The sequence below is a fragment of the Haliaeetus albicilla genome, chromosome 13 (assembly GCF_947461875.1).
Source record: "Haliaeetus albicilla chromosome 13, bHalAlb1.1, whole genome shotgun sequence".
Lineage (NCBI taxonomy): Eukaryota > Metazoa > Chordata > Aves > Accipitriformes > Accipitridae > Haliaeetus > Haliaeetus albicilla.
The window spans coordinates 18,968,613-18,984,383 of NC_091495.1; the positions used below are offsets into that span (position 1 = coordinate 18,968,613).

At 37.0% G+C, this 15,771-nt stretch overlaps 1 protein-coding gene across 5 annotated transcripts in view; it reads left to right on the forward strand.

Annotated features, from left to right (window-relative positions):
- RBKS (ribokinase) overlaps positions 1-15,771 on the forward strand; it is a 70,416-nt gene that overhangs the window by 16,012 nt on the left and 38,633 nt on the right. For all 5 annotated transcript variants that reach the window (XM_069800340.1, XM_069800338.1, XM_069800341.1 and 2 more), the window contains 3 exons: positions 3,758-3,890; positions 9,259-9,322; positions 12,141-12,203. In XM_069800340.1, coding sequence (XP_069656441.1) covers positions 3,758-3,890; positions 9,259-9,322; positions 12,141-12,203 — 260 coding nt within the window. The remainder of the gene's footprint in view (positions 1-3,757; positions 3,891-9,258; positions 9,323-12,140; positions 12,204-15,771) is intronic.

Below are 15,771 nucleotides of genomic sequence, written 5' to 3' on the forward strand. Positions count from 1 at the left end.
GTTATTTCAGGATGCTTCAGTCTGAACTTTCCTCTATTAATATGATTCAGTAGTACAGTGCACAAGTTGCGAAAGATAATATATAGCAATTTTATTTCCCATGTAATAACTGTTGCAGGTGTTCAAGTTTAGTTCCTGGTTGTTCATAAGACATGAGAGCTCAATATCCTTTGTACCATTTATCCTCTCAAAGCTGAGCAGAATTTGTCACATAAGCAAAGAGTAGTCTGTTGGATAGCAACTTACATTAGGTTTTTCAGGTCAGTGTTTTCAAATTACATCAAAGTTGGAAATGGCTTTACAAAACATTTTATGTAACAATTCTGAAAGCCTGTGTGACAGGTTTTGTAATTAACTTATTTAGCCTAGTTTTGGAGTAACATTAGCTGTTTCATCACTTTTAGGCTATTTTGAGTATTCTTTGTGGCACCATCAATAAGTCAAGATTTTATAGGCTTCCTTAATCATACAGATTACTCATCATTGCCCGTTCATAACAGAAGCCTGTAATGCTCATTAAAATTGTCAGATGTGAATCAAAAGTTAGTCTAGTTGCAGAATTAAATGACAAGGGAATAGCATTATATTAGCAAAACCAAAAATTCTTGAACACCTGTTTCAGTGAAAGTGAAACCTCCGGGCTTATATATAGATCAGTACTCTGAATTTGTTTGATATGGAAAATAAAAATAGGCTTCTGGAGTGAAGAATTGGTGTGAAAGGATTGGCGATCATGCCTGAAATGTAATAAGGTGGGGGTTTTTGTTTACAGTGAGCTACAGGAACTTGCTGCATGTTCTTGTGTAGTCTGTTAGCCTATTTTAAAAACTGGCTAATTATAAATCACTGTTCCAACTTGATCCTTTGCCCTTTGCCTTGTACCTTTCCATCAAACCAATAAAAGAGGTCATCTCCCCGTCTTCAACAAGCTGTTTGATTCCCACAGGCAATTGTTATGCCATGCTGCTTGAAACTTTGAGCCCCAGATTCTGATCTCACCAAGCTTGTTTTTTCACCAGTGCGATTATGATGCTTCCATTGGAGTTGCATGTTGATGCCAACATAACTGAGAGAAGAATCAAGTCATGATCTGGTCACTGTTAAAACAAGAATATGTATGGTTGAATGTACTTCTTGAAAATGTGTATGAACTCAGAGCAGTGCTATTAGCAGATGTCTGCTGGGATGTCATAATTGTTAATCTCTGTCTAAAAATATATTAGCTTTTTGTGGAAACAAATTCGATTTAGAATAAGCAATAATCTCTGAAAAACACCCTAAAGAAGGAAAATTATTTGAGACTTGATACCATTTTCATACTGCAGAATTTAAATGAGAAGATACTGTCAGCTAGGGGATTGAGCTGATCTCTACTTTTGGTTTTGCCACTGGCTTCTTGGCTGACCTGAGGCACAAAAAGGCAAAATGACTTGCCTAAGTTTCACACCCACAAAGCAGGAATAATGATGTTGTTCTGCTTTTTAAAGTGTAGTGAGATCTGTGGATGAAAGGAATTATACAAGAGCTGCTATTACTATTTCCTACCAAGGCTGGGTGGAACAACTATTCTTTGCTGAATGGCACATAATTTTAGAAGTGTGCATGCAGTACCCTGGCACTGGCTGAATAGGAGCTTCCTCAGCTGAGTTTTGTGGCCTTCATCCTCTGGTCCACAACCATCACTAGTTTGGCTTCCAATGCTGAAAATAGCGATAAATTATAGATGTTACCATTAATAAACATTATTTATCTACACTCATTATACCTCGTTCCCTGAAACCTTACAGTTACTCACTGTTGTAAACAACCTGCCAGATGCTGCTGTGGGCAAACAGTTTTAACTTAGCAACCCTTTCCATATATATATATATATATAAGGTACCTATAAGTATACTTCTAAAAAGCTGTTGTATTTTTATTTAAAATGGTGTAAACATTTCCAAATGAAGTATTCCTGGCTCTGCCTCTCTGGAAACAAAATGAGTGCCATTAGCTATATGTGTGAGCCTTCTGGGGTTTCTCTGTGGTCACCCCCACAAAATAAACCTGCTGGCTGGGTACCATACCCTCACACTAAAATCTGGGGTGCTCCATTAGTGAGCATCCCTTCTTAGAGTCTGCACCGCTACCTGTATCTCTCTGGAAACTAACTACTGTTGAAGCACAGACCTGTAACAACTCCTTCAAAGCAAAAATCTTAATTTCTGGGAGTTCAGGACTTGTTTGGCTTTGCTAGTTTAACTGTAGGTTTTCTTGATTTCCTAATGATCCTAAAACTTTGGACTGATGGATGCTGGAATTGAAAATTAGAAGGGAAAAAATGTTTGCTTTTTCCTGAGAATTTTCAGTAAATCAGGCTGTGTTCTGTCATTAGTTCTGTAAGATTTTGCAAACACCAATATGCCCCAGAAGTTGCAGCATAAACTCAGAAAGTAACATACAGGTGTTCTTCATATCCTTTTCAGAAAGCTCTCTGTAGTGATTTGCTAGTGCAGAAGCATGTCACCTTTTTTCTGAATTGGAGGGCTGGCAATTTTGAAGCTGTTGTAAGATTTATTGGTAAAATAATGTTATAAATTGACAAACAGAGCTGAAGTTAATCTCTTCCTCATTAGGGCAGATTCCTCTGCATTCTTTCAGACTCCCCTTCCCCACTCTCTGTTTCTTCCCTGCAGACTTTTGGAAACCTGTCTGACCTAACTGTCATTGTCTGAACAGGTTGTGTAGTACATTGTAGGAGGCCTTCCCTCTACACATGTGAACTTGTTTGTAGCTTAAGAGATAGAAGGAATTACATTTTTAAACCTTGTGCCTGGAATGTATGCCTTGAGGAGGCAGAGATTTTGGTAATCTGAGTGTTGTAAACAAAGCTTCGAGCTATGTATTTTAATAGAAGTGGCAAAAGTAAGCGAACATTTTGCATTTGGAGAAATTCTTCCACATACATAGTCTCGGTGGTGTCTTTTCTTCCTTTCAACTTTTGCTGGATAGCAAAGCATCTGGTAGGGTTAACAAAATTACAGTTTTGTTTTGTTTTTTCCAAAATTGAAATGAAACCAGAATATACTCCTGATGGGTCTTCGCTTGTATTAGTGTATCTGGTTCTGGGCACCCATCCCCAGAAGGCTGTAAATGTAATTGGACTGTGTTCAAGAAACAACAAAATGCTGGGAAGTTGTAAAGCTTGATTTGTAAGACAAAAACTTAAAAAAGAAAAAAGTTAAATATGTACAGTGTGCCTGAGTGACAGCAGAGGGGAGGAAGGTTTTGATAACGATCTACAATTTTGAGGGGTGTGAATGCCAACAAAGTGAAAAATTACATAGGGTGGTTCACAAAAGTATAATTAGATGTAATGAAATTAAATGAACAATATGTAAACTTGAGCTGAATGTTACATTAAAACAACATGAGCAGTGAGACCTATAGATTTATTATTTATCTGTATTGAGTTAGCTCTGGGGAATCCCAGTCAGGGATCAAGTGCTTCTTTTCCTGTAGAAACATGAAACATGAACAAAAGAAATGCAATCCCTCTCTTGAGTAATAAACGAGAAGCTTGACTAGGTGGCATATAAAGAATAAACTTAAACTGGTGGGATGTGGAGTAAAGACCCTAAACGGTCTTTCAAGTCTTTTTTGGTCTTACTGGCTGGCTGTTGGACCATTTAGGATTATAAGAATGTAATTCTTATTTTGCAGATGCTTGTTATTTTCAGTCACTAATGTATGTAAATATTGCTTTAAATTGGAATAGCCTTACTACACAATTGCCAAGGGCTGGAGAAACTATCCTTGGACATAAGTTTTTCATTGGTTTTGGTGGGAAAGGAGCCAACCAGTGTGTCCAGTCTGCTCGACTTGGGGCCAAGACCTCGCTGATCTGCAAGGTAAGCACTGACTTGCTCTTGGATTACAGCTGAACTAAATGCTCCTGCAAATTCCAGTAAACCTTTAGGTGACTTACAGAAAAGTTGTTGGTTGGGGTTTTTTTATCCCTCTGTAATTCCCTTTTCTTTTTGTTATTTCAGCTATAAATTTAAGCATGGAGGAGGCTGTTTTAAGAACACTGCCAGAACCAAAGACTAGTTGGCTGGAGACCTGGCAGAAATTGCCTATAAAGAAGGATTGCAAAACTTAGACTGTTGTACCGTGGAAAAGAGAATTGGAGGGAATTTGAGATGTTCAAAATTCACGTAATCTTGACTAGCCCCTCCTCTTTATGTTCCACACTCTTAGAACAATCAGGGCTTCAATGATGACGTTCAGGTGCTAGGCATTATAGTCAATATGAAATTTACTTTGTAGGTGATTAAAAATCAGACACTGACAAGCCAGTAACAAATTTGAGAAGAAATATTAAACTTTGTGCTTCAAGGGTTAAATCATTATCTCATTACTTGAGATTAGGATGAGATGTTCATGTCCAAATTCTACAACCCTTGCGTGCTTTGGGATTTTTTTTCCCACTTTTCTGAAAGATCTGATATACAGCAGTTCTAAAGACTGGCTCACAGACCATGGGGCTGATTCAGCTTGTCAGATGCTATATTCTTACAATGCTTTTCTTTGATTTTTGTCATTAAACATTATAAGTTTTGAGTGATCATTACTAAGGTTAAGATCAAATTTTCTCTCTCTCTAGCCTTATTGTCTATCCTGTGCTAACTGTAGATGAAACTTCAACTTGACTGGACATATTTTATTGCCATAGCTGGGGGAGGATGCTAGATTTGTTGGATCATTGTCTGTCAGGGATTTTTTGAGAAGAACTGGAAACATCTCAAGGAAGCCTTTCTCACTGGTTTTCCAATCCAATAATTAGGGTAAAGAATGGTAGCTATAAATCTAAATTACACCTGCAAGCATTTCTGTGGGTCATTATCACTAGTTATTCTTCAGTGTGGTGTGTTTTTTTTTTTTATATTGGCAATGTTTGTGCTTCTGTAATATTGTGTATATTTGATTATCTTTGCATTCAAGGATGATCAGATTCAAGTACAAGATGAACTGGCAATGAATTCCCTGCTAACATTTCCTGCTAAATGTTAAAGGGTTTTTTTCCACCAAAAGTGCGAATTTTGTTTTATTTTTTAATGGTCTAGCCTTTCCTCAGTGCATACATGTTTCTGGAAACATTTACATTCCTAATAAAATTTCGCAGTTACTATAATTTCTAATTACTTTCCAAAATCATATTTATGTTATTTCAGTAAAACCTAGTCTTCTTTCTTTCTTTCTGATGTGTATTCATGGGAGAAAAGAAACAGCAAAGAATGACTCTAATATCTATAAATGTTAGCATTTTGTATTATTTTAATTTTAAAAGTTAATATTCACTTTTTAAATTGAATATGCACTTTACAGCCTCACAAAATAGTCTCATTTCATAGCAGTACAGTCTTACATCTGCATAGGTCAATGGGATGTAGCATAAAGTTTCTTGCTGAATAAACTAAGAGTCAGGCAATAATGAACCATTAAAATTCAATTATTTTTACTTTAACAAGTCATCTTAAGTATTCAGTGGTTCTTAAAGCCAGATTGGCCCTCACACACACACTCTGTGCTCAGTACACACTTATGTTTTGGTCATAATTCCCAACATTTTTTATCCAGTACAGGTTCAACAATTGCTTCTAAAATCTGAAGTTCAAGGAATGGAATCAGTATTAATACTAGAGGGACATTCTGCCGAAGTGTGGCATCCTCTCACTAGGACTGTAATTTAGACAGAGGATGTCCTCAAGAAGAGTAGAGGTAGACATCTCAGATCAATTGACAAGGCATTCTTCATACCTTTAAAACACAAAAGAAAGCCAGTGACTATTTGGTGAAGGTTTGAGAGAAGGAGTTTTAGAATGACTTACAGTTATGACTAGAGATGCCACAGAATGCTGTGGATTTTAATGTAAAATCCAAGTACTGAGTTTGAGTAGTGGAAATGCAATCAGCATTCTACTTTCTGCCTGGATGTCTCTGCAAGTGGCTGGTGTTACTCAGGGTTATCAGTATGTATCACAGTATCAGTCTTAAACTCTGCTCCTCAATTTGCTCAGTACAGTAGAACTATGTATTGATGGAATAGTCGCCACTTCAGAAAGACAAGAAAGACAATTGTTCAGAGAAATGTAAAGGAATACTGTCAGGGAACTAAAGGATCTAAGCAAATAAATTACTTGCCTGTGTTCATACAAGAACTCTGTTGCAGTACTGAAGACTGCACAGTGGTCTTGAGAGATTCCAAACTCCCCAAGCTACTCTTTTTTTTTTTTTTTTTTTTTGAAGTAGTGGCCATTACCAGAAAAATCTGTTAAACATCCTAGATTAAGATGGTGGAGGGATGTTGGTCTGAAAGACATGTATGTGCTGAAAAAAGTCCTGGTTTACTTCTGACAAACAATTTGTAATGATCCTCACAGGACATTGATGTCACTAGCCTGATACTGCATATGCTAAATTCTACTTAAGCCCCAGCTGCATTTGATTCCCATTTAGAAATAGGAAGTGCTGTATTACCATGCTATGTAGTCTTCTCTCTTTAGATGATCTGTAAGCCAAATTTAAGTTAAAGTGCTGTAAGTCTGAATCCTCACTTCATTGTAACAATATAGCTATATCTCAGATGCAGCCCAGAATATGGTGGATATCTTCAATTGTTTTTTCCTTTTGTATTACCGTCTTATAATTGTCTTTAGTGCCTGTTTAATTCCCTAATGTTGAAAATGAGTAAACACACTCAAGAAGAAAGAACATATAGAATAGATTAAACAAAAAATTGTCAAGAGGTACCTGGTTTTGTTGTAATTAATTTTCAGGTACAAATGAGTTTGATTCTCTAAGGTGCTAGAATTTTAGCTGCTATAATGCCATCCAGCTCCTCTAGCTCCAAATGGAAAACATGATAGTAAGCAGGGAAAACCCAGACTGAAAAATACTGTTGTAATTCCACTCATTCTAATATGCAAACTATATGACCATAATGCTTGTACAAACGGCTATTGTTGTTAAAAGCTCAAGAAAGAAGAAATGCTATTTCAGCACATACGATGTTCTGTGGTCAGCAGACTAAGACATTTAGTTTTGTTTACCCAATAGTCCATCTAGCAGGGTCTATGCAAAAGCAGAAAATATTTAAAACAATGTTATATAATTTGACATAGTCAGTAAATATGCCTTTAATCTAAAATGAGTCTGATGCCCAATACTTTGTCTTCCTTGGGGATAAAGCCTGAATGGAAAGATAAGCCCTTCAAACACACTGGGATTAACTAGGTTGGATGCTGATGAACTAACATGGAAAGAAGTATCCAAAAGAAAAGGACCTCCATGGAGATCTCTCCAAGGGCTTCCCTCCAGCACTGAGATGTCTTGCTGTGAGCAAAAGTAGCATGGCTGATCTCAGTTGTTATGACAGTTGAACAATAAGGGATGTCTGTCAGTTATGTAGGACCCAGAGCTGAAGGAAGGAAGTTTCAGTTAAGCTTTTGGAAAATGCTTATGAAATATGCCATTGCTGAAATAACTAAGCAGATCCTGAGATTTGTTGTAGAAGCTTTGTAGCAGTGAGGGAGGGAGAAGGTGATAACCATTAGGTGGAGTGCATTCCAGTAGTACTACTGTTGGACTGCAGAGGTGAGCGCGACTCCCGTTTAAATTGCAGATGGCTGCAGTCATCCAGCCTAAAGCAGTCAGAAGTTGCAGCTTCTGACAACCCGCCCTGTCTGGCAAACTGGGAGTAGTCAGAGGTACAGAAATGTTCTAATATGCAAACAATGAATAACACAGTGACCAAAGTAAATGTTGTTGGGTTTGGGTTTTTTTTTCAATGTACTAGAGGAATGTTCTGTCTGGTTAGGCTGTTTTGACCTAGATTGCCATTGTCCTTTGGTAAAAGACTGGGACCATCCCTAATAATGCTTTAGAAAGATCCCTTATAGAGCTTGTAGGAAATTAAAATATGTTTCCAAACATGGTTGTGCAATAGAATATGTGGGGGGAAGGATCATCCATCCATGACACTTCATAGGGTTTGATTGTTGTGATCACTAGCTACTACTCGGGTCTTCTCCAAGCTTTCTAAAGGACTGAGCTCATAAATAGGCAAATTTCTAACAGCAGGCAACAGAGGCAGCTGCTCTGTGCTTCCAGTAACTCAAATACACCGTTAGCTATTTAGTGCTGTTTTATGAGAAGATGGATCAGTACTTGGGGCTTCTTGTGTAATTCCTTCATTGTCTAGACTGTGACCAGGATCTTGATTTGGCTTCTAATATGAAAGGTATTTTTTTTTCTCTTGCAAAAATATTTCCTGTAGCATTGGTCAGTCTTTGATACCGCTCAGATACACAACTTACTCTTGAAAGTGGGAGCACACACTATGCATGCTAAAGACATAGGCTAAAAGTGGTGAATTAAAAGCTATGTTGTCTTTATAAATATATTTTAAATGCTATTTTGACATTAAGCAAGTTATACCATTTTTTTCTCCATATATCTTATCTCCTTTGTTCAGCTTGTGTAATGTAACAAGAAGAAATGCTTATTAGTCTGAATAAACAGCAAGCAGAATTCTGTTCAGGTAAAAGGATTAGTGGAGCTGAAATTACAAGCTCTTTACCTTGCTGTTAGAGAAACAGTAGAGCGTAGCTTGACTCCCTAACTCAACTTGATCTGCTGTTGCTGGATAAAGCAAATAAAAAATGTTGAATTTGTAAACAGTGCATTTAGTACTGAAAATTATGGAAATCAGCAATGCCACATTTATCATCACTTTCTATCCCATAACCACAGTTTGATATTTTTCCACCAAGGAAACTTGAGGTAGAAAATTCAAAATATGAACTGCAATTAAGAAGGACACCAGAGCTGCTATAAATGCTTTCAATCTGAAGCTGAATAATTCAGTACACTTCCAAATTTTAAAATCCCCAGAAAGCTTCAGTGTCAAGGGAACACTGTGGTTGTAAGAGAATGAAATTTGAATATAGCAACATGGGTGTAGAAGGGAGTTTTGTAATATAGGAGAAAACTGCAGAATACTATTCCTATTGTTTATTAATACTATTAATACATTTTTACTATTATTTATTAGTTTCTTATTTGTTTATTAATAAGGCAAAGTGCTGCAAAACAGAAGGTGTTGTATTCAAATTACATTAGATCATTCCAAATTACATTAGATCTGTTGTCTAAAGATGATCTATCTATCCTCTCACCTTTCTGTAGAGAAAACTGATCCTTTTATCTCTTGTATAGGTTGGGAAGGATTCCTTTGGCAATGATTATGTTGAAAATTTGAAGAAGAATGGTATTTCTACAGGTAAAATTTTACTTTAAAGAAACCTTTTATATTATTTTTAAGCTTTAAAAATTGGTAGTGGAGGGTTTCTTATTTTATTGCCTTACTGGATATGTTTTACCATTCAGAACTATGAATAATTGTTTTGATGCTTGGCAGGAATGAATGAATGTGGGTGAAAATAGGGGACTTCCAAAATCAGCTGTACCACTAAAAATAAAATTTAATGTTATTACCTCTAAATCTCAGATGATTACATCAGTGCAAGTCATCTGAAGATAACTTGCTGTTCTGCAGTTGTTTAGGCTGGTATTAATGATGGTAATGCCTGGTGAGAAATTGAAAAATCCAGTCTGATTATTCATTCTCAATTTCATGTTGGGAAGGGAGGGATAGAGTGGAAATGCATTTGTCAACTCAGTACATTTCAACTCTGTTTTGTGAAACGACACATGCAGTCATTTTAGAGACTGCAGCCGCTGTTTGTTAACACACATACACACAAAAAGCAATGTGAAAAGCCTTTGGGGAAAAGGCAAAATTAAGTATTCACAATAGTCTAGCATCTTGCACCTTTGTAACCCTAATTCTCTCTCTTGTGTAAATGTATTATTGTGTGCTGCTTAACTACACGATCACATTTTTGTCTACATGACTCTTGTCTCCTTCAGGGTAGGCAAGGATGGACAGATGCAATCACTAAGTGGCAATTCGATATTCTGTTTATCTTTTCTGTTTAATGTGCAGCCACAAGCTTCATTTACTGCATTATTCAAATCCTACTTTACAGACAGAACTGTCAGTATTTTGTGGGCTTTTTTGTTATGCTTATCAGTATAGTATCTGAATATTTCACAAACGTATATACAGGTTTATTCATTGCATACCTTCCAACTTACACAGGAAATCAAGCAAGGATACCATAAAAACAGTGTCTGTTAGTGTACAGTTCTAGATCTCTCCAAAGCATGCCTCCTTCATGAATAAAGCTATTATAATGCATAACACTTAATGAAAATGTATGTTCCACAAGGAACCTTAAATCTCATGTTTTCTGATGCTTAATGCTTATCCCAATGCTAAATGTTTAAATGATTGATCTTGCAATCTTAACATAAATTTTTAAATAATCTTTGTAGCAGCAAAAGAAAAGTGTAGGAAAAAAAATTCAGAAATTTCACCATATAGCACTTCATTGATACCTAGATAGATCAATTGAAGGGTTAGAACGTTTAGGTCCAAGGTACCAATTTCTGCTGATTGAGCTAAAAATATCTCATAATGGTGTTAGATTGTCACCCCCTACATTGATCAGCCGTGGAGGAAGATAGGATGTACTGCTGGTGAGGCTGGTCCGGGATCCCGACTTGCATTCCAAGATTCGGAGGCAAGGGTGATTCAGTGTGCACAGACCTTTTTGCTTAGGACCATCTTATTTCAGTCCCTGGCTTTTCATCTCAGTTTAATCCTTGCCTAGCCTATCCCTGTTGTTATACATAAGGATACTGGGTACTGGATGAAAATCCTTGTCGTAATGCCGGTTCTGCCAACTTTCACGTCTTGGATCCTTGTTGTATGTCGTCTTTGTTTACGTTACTCTTCTATTTGCTAACATAGCACCTTACCCCTTTTCTTTCCAATTCCAACCTGTTTGTAATTTTCCCCTTTCCCAATCTTCCTGTCTTCCACAACCTGTTGGCTACCAGTGCTGCTCAGACCATTTAGACCTTTACTGATGTGTTACTCCCTCTCTTACATTTGAACTGGGCAGCTTGCTGCTCATGCTGGTTATTTTCTGCAGAAAGAGCATTGAGAGCACCAGAGACACAAGTTCTCTGCATTCAGTTCCAGTGTGAAGACCTAGCTCATGGTGAAATAACTGCAAGGGAAGTTCTGCTCTGACCCTTGTAGCTCTGAGCTACATAAGGGTACCTCCAGGGTGGGTAACTGCAATACTTTAGCAAAACTCAATGAGCATGATCTTATGTGTTTTTTCAGCCTTGTTCAAATGTGAGCAGTTTTTTAAATTGGCCACAAAAGGCACATCTTGAGAAGGAAGCCAACTTTTGCCCAGCATCAAGTCCATGTTCTAAAATGTTAGAACACCAGAGCTTCTTAAACAAAAGGTCACCAGAATTTGTCTCAAATAAAACAGTAGATTTTTCTCAGATACAGTTCTTGGGAAAAAAAGCCCTCAACTTTTTTGACAGTTTTTTACTACAGTTCTACCTAAAAAACCCCACCTGTCACAGAAAGTTTCGGACCACTGGTTAGTATTTGACAAATTTGCTGATAGCTGAGAACAGGTTCTTATAGTAGTAAATATGGAACAATCTTTATAATAGACAGTGCTGCCAGCCTCACTTCTAGTTAATTTATCTGAATAATAATCCAAAGAGGAAACACACAGCCTCACCGCTGCCTTCACAGCACATGTTAATATTACTGCTGAAATGCAAATCTACACAGAATTAAATGCTGTGTTGTTTTAGTATTTTCTTTTTCTCCAGCCTTAACTCTATTGTCTCATTGGATAAAAGAAATATTTCCATGTAGGAGTGCCTGAGAAGGCTGCATAAATAACATGCTTTCTGTAAAGCAGAGATGTAGCCAAATTAAAGGATGTTGGACTCGCATTTCTGTTTTGTGGGTGTAAATTAACACTTTTTGTTGTTGTTAGCTTCTCTGGCATTGTTGCACATGAAAGAGTAATTAGCATTTTTAAATTGCTGGAGGTTATGGGTTCATTTTAGATTTAATTCAATTAAACTGCATCACATGCTATTGGTTGAAAGTAATGTTTTGAACTAATGCATGCTGTAACTTTTCCCTTTCTTAGCATTTATAGGTCAGACTACAGATGCTGCTACTGGAACTGCTTCAATAATTGTCAACAGTGAAGGTACATATTTCTACTCGGAATTGTCCTCTTTGTTCTGCCTCTACAGCCATAAAAGAAAACTTTGCCTTATCACTGTTAATTGTGGAATTATTTTTTCTACATCTTTCATTTTTTTCATTATCTTATTCACACTTCGTTGTACTTCCTTTTAATTGCAGGCAGTGTTGTAGGATGAGGTGCCAAAAAGCAGCAGAATCAGATGCTTAGATTAGCAGTGCAATAGTCATAATTCAATCAGCCAGCTGATCTATCTAGTTTTACATTGGCCAGAACACACAGTGTAGCAGAAGATTAAAGCTCTCTTTTTCCACCACAACTTAACTAGCAGTTTTACTATGAGGAAGGGGTTTGCCTCCTGAGCACACTAAGTGAGTCATTATGCCCTGAATCAGGAAAAGGAATTGTCCTTAGTATAAGTAGAAGTATTTATGTTCTCATGTAATACTACCACAATTCTTGATCCCAAGTTGCATCTGTAGGGATGAATACACAGTGAAATGGCATACTTGTTTTTTCTGTGTTAATATTCCTTAGCCTGTGCCTTTGCGGTCATATTGCAGGGGAAGAAGAAAAGAAGATTTGGCTTGTTTTCATATTCTTCTTCAAGATTGCTAAATTATCCTCTGAAAACTTTCTGTTTATCTTTTCATCAAGCAAGTTGTGCAGTTGAAAGCTCTTAGAAGTACATGTGTCTGGATCAAAATTTAAAGCTCAGGACCAATAATGTTTATGGAAACATAACAAATTAAGTGTGATTGGATTAGTTCACTTTTGGTGTGCAGCTAAGCCTTCATTTGAACAGTTACCACAGCTTAGCTGACACATCATTTTAACAAGCTCCTATGTAACCTGATGGTAGTACACTGGGCTACAGCTTAAAATGGGAAAGGAAACATGACTATTCGCTCCAGGAGCAAACCTGGGAAGGAACTGTGACTAAAGGCAAGTCTACACAGGAACATTCAGGAAAATTAGGCAAATCAGTTGGAGATGTCAGTTTAATTTTCCCTAAGTAAGATTAATCAAAGCCTTGCATGACAGCTTTAATTCAGAAATAAGGTAGCTCTAATACATTGAATAAACTGGATACCTGCCTCTTACTTCCACCTCCTTCTCTTGGTTTGGACCAGCAGGTAAATTACTACAGCAACTCTTAAGAACTTCTTTCTTATGCCACATACAGTCACTACTCTGGCCATTGTAAATAGGAGAGATGGTGAGAATCCAGTAGCACACTTCCAGGCCTCACTGTTTTGTACATGTAACCATGTTTTACACTAAGTTTGCTGTCCAGAATAGTTGAATAAGTAAGAAGTAGTCTTATTACTTGCCAATTCATATACATGGCCAACTAAGATAAACATGGTCTAAACTTGAATGAACAGAGGATGACCTGTTAAAATTATAACACCGTGAATTTTTGTGCAGGTTAAGGAACAAAACCATCTTGTGGATCTAAAGCCTTTGTAAATACCAGGAAAGGGAAACTGATTGTTCAGTGCCATGAGGTTCACAATGGGCTCTTACATGTTAGTGTCCATGTGAAGGGTCTTTGTAGTCTTGTGATTCACATAGTGAGATGAATAATGCATAATGTCATGTAGTTTGTTTCTTTCAGAAACTGAAAAATCCTAAATTAAGTTATTGCTGGCCTCAGATTTCATTTAAAATCTAGTAGAAGAGCAAATCTGGTCAGAACTAAGCTATAAAGCAAACAGATGCAAAGAATTGGTAATGGTTCTGGTTGTTACTTCTCTCTAAAACCATCTGGCGCCTGAATTTAGTAAATTGCAATAAAATAGCAGTACTTATGTGCTTTGCTGTTGCACTATTTTTTTTTTCCTGTAGAAACCTGGCTGATTTGACCTAAACAGGTTTTACAGCACTTTTCAAAGGGGCTTGTCTACACATGCATGTTTTACCACAGTAGTTGTGCTGGCATAGCTGAAACACCACAGCATTCAATGCATGGATGTAAAGTAGTTTCTGCTAGTTCAAATTATACCTGAAAGGGAAGCATTTGAAGTTGGGGCTGGTGATGGTGTTTTGTGTTAAGACAACAAGGGACAAATGAAAAACATAGGTATCATCTCTTTAAATTGGCAAGTTTTAATTGCTGTATTTTCACATACCTAACCTGCACTTCATCTTACCAATTCTTTACAAGTACCGATACTTGGGAAAAATACCAACTCTAATCAGCTTAGTAAAATCGCAGGCAGAAGTAGGAGAGATACTCAAGTAGAGGGAGCAGATTATGATGTATGACTGAAGAGAGAGGAAAAGAAAGCTGTAGAGAGCAGAGTCAGAGGCGGCTCTGAAGTAAACTTTCCCTGATGTTACCTATGTTTGTCTAGCTGGTGCTGCTGAATTTCTGGGAAGATTTTTACTGGTTAGTAGATTGCACAGCTGTAACTCACCCATTATTGTAACTAGCAAAGTACTAGAAATTTTAAAATTATCAGGTACATTTGATGTTCTCAAAGTTGCATTATATTCTGGGATAATACAGTATAGTTTCAATAAATATAGGGAGGTTAATCCTTGCTTTAATGCAAAATGGTGGAGAGGTGTTTAACAAGTTTCTAGTGCTGCACTGGAAAACGTGCAGTCCAGAGACACTGCAAAAGTTCCCTCTAGGCTGGTCTCAGAAATCTGTGCAGAAATCTTTGAGGAACCTTGTGTTCCTTTCAGTTGTTCTCTTTTATGCTACTGCCTCTTCAGATAGGTTTTGACTAAACACAAAGCTTCAGTTTACCACAACCCTGTACACTTCGAATCTGTACTTTCTCTCTTTAGGAGAAAAACTGGTACATCCAGCTACTTTTCTTAACATGTTTTCTTTGAGGTGCATTGCACCACTTTGAACCCCAGCTTTTGTTTCCCCTTTCAGCCTGTCTTCTTTCCACTAGCTCTGTCACTTAGCGTACCTTCTGCTAACTGTGCTATTGAATGGTGAGAACTCCATAAAGTGATGATGTGTGTTGTACTTTTACATACACATATAGGTAGGAAAAAAATCTCTTTATGGATATTTTTTTACATGATTAGCTGTGAAATTTATTGCAGCTTTGCCCATATCTGGTACTGACTGTTGACAGCGCCTTGAAGCTGGCCTGGCTGGACCAGTAGTTTGAACCAGTCTGACAACTTCCATGTTCATAGCGAAAATTCAGTGGAGGGACAACAGAGGTTGGCAGGTCATGATTAAAGTGTTCTTGATTATTGCAAGTTAGGACTTAAAGTTCACCTACACAGAATACTGTGAGATAACCCTCACTTAAGATAGGCATTGAGCTGACTTTACGATAAAGTTATTAATCATTCATGAATAGTGAATAGGCATTATTTTGTGAGTGTACCTTCAATACCATAGCACTACTAGTATAAAAGCATTCAAAATATATATTTAGATAAGGCTAAATAAACAAGGCAAATTTAGAATACATATGCCAGCTTGTTTGAATTATACTTTCCAAAGAGAAAAATCTTTGTTTTGAACCTTCAGGGTTATGAAGAAATGTCACCTGAATTTTTATAGAATTTCTATGTATTGACATTCATCATG